The sequence below is a fragment of the Rhopalosiphum maidis genome, chromosome 1 (genome assembly GCF_003676215.2).
Source record: "Rhopalosiphum maidis isolate BTI-1 chromosome 1, ASM367621v3, whole genome shotgun sequence".
Lineage (NCBI taxonomy): Eukaryota > Metazoa > Arthropoda > Insecta > Hemiptera > Aphididae > Rhopalosiphum > Rhopalosiphum maidis.
Genome location: NC_040877.1, coordinates 13,803,253 through 13,809,252, shown reverse-complemented (window position 1 = coordinate 13,809,252; position 6,000 = coordinate 13,803,253). Strand labels below are relative to the sequence as shown.

The following is a 6,000-nucleotide window of genomic DNA, read 5'->3' as shown; positions in this document are numbered from 1 at the left end:
CTTTCTTGGCGGGGGTCAACTAAACCAGTACCTGAAAATTAGTCTTTTCTCGGTCAATGACGTCTTTTACCAAAATGATTCAATCGGGTAGGTACATTTTGTAAAAAAAAAAATACGTTTGAAACTCAAATGTACATCATTCACCGGCCATTAACGTCATTTGCCAAGATTAGTGGTCAATATGATGATAAATCTCAAATAATACATTAGTTATTTTATTACAACTTAATCTAATGGAAAATTAGGTTAATTAAAATTAATAATTTAGGTGCATAATTTAAATTATTTATTGGTGCAATTAAGATTACTACAATATTTTGAACTGCATAACATTTCCGATGAGAAATAACTAGACGTTCTTGAATGTCGTTCACGCCGATATACATTAATTAAACGTCATTCTCCAACTAAAATGGTAATTGGCGTCAATAATCAGGGAATGTCTACAAGTGTATAGCCGTGGAGTGGGGTGTTACAGGTGTGGTAACACCCCTCTTCAGCCGTGGTATACTCATAGAATTACATTTTTTTTTTTTATTAATAATAATAATACTTACATTTTTTTTTCATAAACCATTTGCGTTCCACTTCTAATGCGTTTGTAGTGTTTGTACAACAAAGTATACGTAAAGTTATTAATTAAAATTATTGTGTATAATTTTGTCAATTAATTTTGAATAACAACCCCCCCTCCCTTTGAAATTCCTGACTACGCGCATGAATGTCTACAGTCTACATTTATAACCAGGGCTCGGGACTTAAAGCATTTGCTTATTTTTATGAATTCTCTTGAAATGTAGCAGAGTGCTATGGAAGTGTATGTCATGTTAAAACACGTTCAATTATGAAATTTAAAAGTGCTTTTTTTTGCTTTTTTTAACAATTTATTAAAAATATGCTTATTTCCTGTTTTTCTGATTATTTTTACTTTTTTGACCAGTTTTTCTACTTCTTATAGTTTTTCAGAAAATCCCTCGGAAAATCTATAAACAATAAGGCAATGTCTCGAAAGTGAAGTTTGATTTTTTTATGATACAAAGAATTATTTTGATTTTTTGGTAAGAAACTTTTCCTAATCATTTTGTTTCAATATTTTTTGTAGTCTTTAATTATATTAGTTATAGCACAGTTATAATTATGTCTATAATACCTACTTTGTCGTGTAAAAAGAAAGTTTTTTTTTTTTTGATTAAATGTTTTTGCTCAATTTTAAGTTTTTCTAAATGCTTATTTGAGCGCTTATAATGATGTTTTTAAGTGCTTTTTTAAGCGCTTATTTTAAAAAATTTAAGTGCTATAAGTCTCAAACCCTGTTTATAACATTTACCAAATTTTAGGTAAATTACGTCATTAACTACGTTTACATGATTTACTGTAACATCAAATAATCAAAATGGACCAACATTTTGGAAATATCTTAATTTAACCAATATAAATGCTATAGTGAAAAAAAATAATGTTTTTCTGCTGGAACATAATTTGGGTTCATAAAAAATATTCACAGAATCATACTCTACTTGTTTTTATTTCCAGTATTTAAAACTTATGAGTAACCTTTTATAGAAACCTATTAACTTTTTAAAATCTTAGGTATGCTATAAAAATGTTAGAATTTTTTAACTAAAATGTTCGCGATTTTGATAAATGCCAGACTTTTTTTCCTAATATGATCTATAGTAGAGTATGCAATTAAATCGTAAAAGTATAGAATAAATTATTATAGGTATTGTACCTAATATAGACTTGATTAGATATAATTTGACATAATATTATTTATTACTATTTATCCAGCGAACGCCGACACGACGTTAATGTCTCATTCTCTTAAATGTTCTTCTTAAATAGATATACTTCTTTTCGGTTTTCCGGTAAAAATGAATGTATTCGTAGATAGAAGGTACCCGAAATTAATTTACATACCTATTAATGTCTTAAGCGTGCCCGGAACGACCGTTTTTAATAGCATTACATGTATCGGTATTAAAAATACTATATATATTAAATATTATTTTATTATTTAAAAATGTATCGGCTATATCTCTATAATATACCTCATTACAGCAGCTGGTGTCTACCTATATCGGCCGTTTCCGTACTATTTACCTTGTACCAATACCATAGCGCGGGTGTTGCCGTGTATGCTATAGCAACACTTGCGGGCTACAAACAGCAAAATAAATAGTTACGGTTTTCACTCACAATTCTTATTTTTTTCTAACTCAAGAGAACCGTTGAAAACTGAAGATGATATATTTTACACACTCCGTCGTGACGCAGTATAACGGTGGCTTGATCTTATCACAGTGCGCAAATCGCGTTATCATCGCATTACTGTTTTTGAATAACCTTACGTTTCCGTTAAACAGTCGCATTATCAATTATTATCGTTTATCACGAAAGCTTACTAAAAAAAAAAAAAAAAAACAAACCAACGAGCTCGACCGACTAAAACACGACTACAATTGTAGACCGTAGTCACTATATTATTATAGTATTACGATTTACGGTTCGCCGGGAGGCCCGGCAATGGGTAGATTATTTTGCGTTCTTAGAATGTTTTTATTGCTCTTCACGTCGTCGTTCCCCGATAATGACGATTGTTTCGAGTCCGCCGAACGTACGCGTCAATTAAAACGACCGATAATTACACCGACGTCCAATTACGCGTCGACTGCAGCTACAACAGTGCTATGGAATAATAATATCCCCTTTATCTACTAATAATAACATATTATTATTGAATTATTATGTATTTGTGATAAAAATCTAGCCGCAGCTGATTTCTAAATAATTTTTTAGTACGCCAAAAACTTGTTGATAATAAATAATAATATTTGTTCTTCGAGTGTTTAAGTAGTGCTGTTCTGTGTCCTAAGTCCTAACTAACCTAGTACCTACCTACCGAGGGGACGTTGCGAGACCATGGTGAAAACTCAAAATACTAAGTTGAACTTCCGTCATTGAACAGTCCAATTGCATTAGAAACCACGCTTCGAATGACACAACAGCCCGACAGGTGTCGGCTGGACGACAAAAGCACAAGTAAGGTCGCTTCATTGAACACTAAGATCTACCACGATTACTAACGTAATATGCCGTGAATACTATCTTTAGATTAATTGATGTTCAATGATCAACGTATATAGTATGGACGATGAAACGGATCTCGGAAAATCGCTGACTTCAAACCAAGATTGTTCACCAAACAGCTCATCCAGTTTGTCCAAATCGGATATGATGTCTGGGAATCAAATGCTCGATAACTGGTGTAAGTTCTATTTGTAGATTTCCCAACAATAAATTGTGTTTAACAGTCAATATTTCCTAAATTAAATTTCCTTAAACTAATGAAATATTTTTAAATCCAATTTTGATTGTGTATATATTTTTAGTGGGTCTAAGTGTACATTGCACAACCTCTATTGAAGATTTGTGTGATGGAGATTTGGAGCAACCAGACACGGACCAATCACCATCAACTTCTGGACTGACATACGATTTATCAGCATTTCCAAAAACAACATCAGCGATGACTATGTTTTATCCACATTTAAATGGTTATGACATTCACCCATTGCTTTTGAATCAAAAACGACGGAATCAAATGGAATCGTCATTCTTAGATCCATTGAATTTACCGCCACATCCTCTTATGCCAGATGTTCCACGTCAAATGATTCATAAAAATAAGGCTAGTATTTATCTTTAATTTTTGATGAATATGAATAGATGACAACATTGTATTATTATAAATTATAAGTTACCTATGTCATTTTGAAATAAGTTATTCAACTTAATATTAATTTTATTATAAAATATATTTCTAATGTTCTATTTATGGTATTGATACATTTTCTAACTGAATTTTACGAACAACCTTTACGTCATCTATGCCAAATTTACTCCAATTTGGTGATGGTTGACGCAAGATCAGTTTTATTTTATACAGATCTGACCAATCTATTTCACTTTCAGAAGATTGAATACATACATAGTCTTGTGATTGGAATTCTGTATGAGTATTATCCATTAGTTTCTAAAATTTATAAAAATTGAATAGAATTTTTTTATTTCTTACTGAATTTTTTTATGTTTGCTACAAAATATAAAACGTGTATACAACCTTTTGTCTTATAGCTATGTACCATTTTTTTATTTTTTTCGGATCAGTATTTGATATTTTCATAACCAAAACTGAAATTATGTATGTATAGTAATTTTTAAAACATATTTCACCAACATCTTGTGGAGTAGAACCAAAGTCTAATATCATTGCAGTACATTTAGGGTTGTAATCTGGATTTTTTTGGTCATTAATGTTTAAATAAATTGGTAATACATTAGCTCCAAATTCAATAGAATTATGACTATACTCTGCAGATGGACTCTGTGTGCGAAAATTGGAATTAAATTCATAAATATAATCTTCCATATTTTTAAATGTTTGGTTTTATTACCACTGGACTGTTGTTTATATATTATGCATAGCAATAAGTATTAAATAATAATATTTTTTATAAATAATTTGTACCAGCACCAAAATATATTAATAAACATTTTTATATTTATTAGGCTCGTCCAAAAGTATCTCACAGGCGTTCAGATTTTGCAAATATCCAGTCATCAAATTTTGAACAACCTTTAATTGTCGATACAGAAAAATATCATCGTAAGTCGTTTTATTGTGTGGCATGTAGTAAAACGTTTAAATTCCAAACATCACTGTTGCGACACAATAACAAGGTGCACATTAGCAAGTACCAATGTCAATCATGTCATCGTGTTTTTTCAAGACAGGCATATCTTGATGTGCACACATCTAAACAGGGAAGTTCATGTTACCTGGGTAATGGGTATGCCATTGCAAAGTCAAAAAAATAATTATTTTCTTTATGGACGATATAGTTGTTTAACCAAAAATAATATGTTACTTATAGAGTAGAATAAGTTCAAATCTTCACTTGTGAAGTGTGCCTCAGAGATAAATGAAAAATTTGTTATGAGTTCACTGTTTATTGTTTGCTATATTTATTGTTTATAGATTAAACTTATTTAAAAATTAATAAATAATCATGAAACATTTATTCTAGTCAGAGAACAGCCCGTTCTAGTCTGTTCAGTAGTTCATTCATATTGGCATTAAAACATTTATTATTATTTATCATAACTCAGGAAATAATTGTATATCAAGAAAAAGAATATTTATAACATAATAAATAACGAATGCTTCAGTCATTTAACATATTTATATATAAATATCAATTGATAAATGTATAATTCATTAAATTATGCTCTGTACGGAATGTTTCAAAATGTGTTGTATTGCAATATTTGTAAGATTCTTATTATACTATAGGGAAGTTTAGACTGACTATTTTTGAATTAACAAAATAAAAATTTTCCATATGTGTAGTGTGCTCATATATTTATTTATTGTTATACACTACATACTTCTCTATTTTACTTTTATATGTATAAAAATTGGTAATGAACCAAAATTTATAAATCATTCATTCCTTGATACCAAAATAAGCAATTATTGATACCAAAAAACATTTATAGACGAGCTTATTATAATTTCCTAAAAAATTTAATATTTTTACACTGTCAAAATAAAAAAAAATTATTTTTCTACTTTTTAATTATTTTAATTATTACATATTGTTAATTAATCATTAAGTGTTAATACTAATCATAACCTGTGATTTAAAAAGAAATTTTTGTTATACACAATTGTTGAAAATTTGTCATTTATATAACTCATTAATAGCTATTATTGAATTCTAAAAAAAGACATCATCAATTATATTTTTATATACATATTATATAATAATAATTTACTACCCAAAATTAATTTTTATGTTTCCTAAAATGTAAACTATTAAATTATGTTCAAAACTATTTTATAGTTTATTTAGGAATAAATGAAAATAAAATATTTGATTGTTTTTATTTTGTTAATGACTTGGGAAAATTTTAAAAATTTTTTGATTTTTTTTC

General features: G+C 28.8%; 3 protein-coding genes across 4 annotated transcripts; 1 reads left to right on the top strand and 2 right to left on the bottom strand.

Moving 5' to 3' along the window:
* The first annotated feature begins 2,489 nt into the window (after positions 1-2,489).
* Positions 2,490-5,082, top strand: LOC113561281. Of its 2 annotated transcripts, none has more exons than XM_026967608.1 (4): positions 2,490-3,047; positions 3,115-3,268; positions 3,393-3,691; positions 4,573-5,082. In XM_026967608.1, the coding sequence occupies exons 2-4, from the start codon at positions 3,130-3,132 to the stop codon at positions 4,879-4,881; spliced, it is 747 nt and encodes a 248-aa protein (XP_026823409.1). In that variant the 5' UTR covers positions 2,490-3,047; positions 3,115-3,129; the 3' UTR covers positions 4,882-5,082. The 2 variants fall into 2 exon arrangements, with proteins under 2 accessions (XP_026823409.1, XP_026823408.1); XM_026967607.1 differs by having other exon boundaries at positions 2,492-3,042.
* On the bottom strand, positions 3,706-4,057 carry LOC113561283 (nicolin-1-like). Its single transcript, XM_026967610.1, has one exon. It carries the CDS (start codon positions 4,028-4,030, stop codon positions 3,836-3,838), a length of 195 nt encoding a protein of 64 aa, XP_026823411.1. The 5' UTR covers positions 4,031-4,057; the 3' UTR covers positions 3,706-3,835.
* LOC113561282 lies at positions 4,066-4,529 on the bottom strand. The gene has a single exon (XM_026967609.1). It carries the CDS (start codon positions 4,430-4,432, stop codon positions 4,097-4,099), a length of 336 nt encoding a protein of 111 aa, XP_026823410.1. The 5' UTR covers positions 4,433-4,529; the 3' UTR covers positions 4,066-4,096.
* Positions 5,083-6,000: the final 918 nt, after the last annotated feature.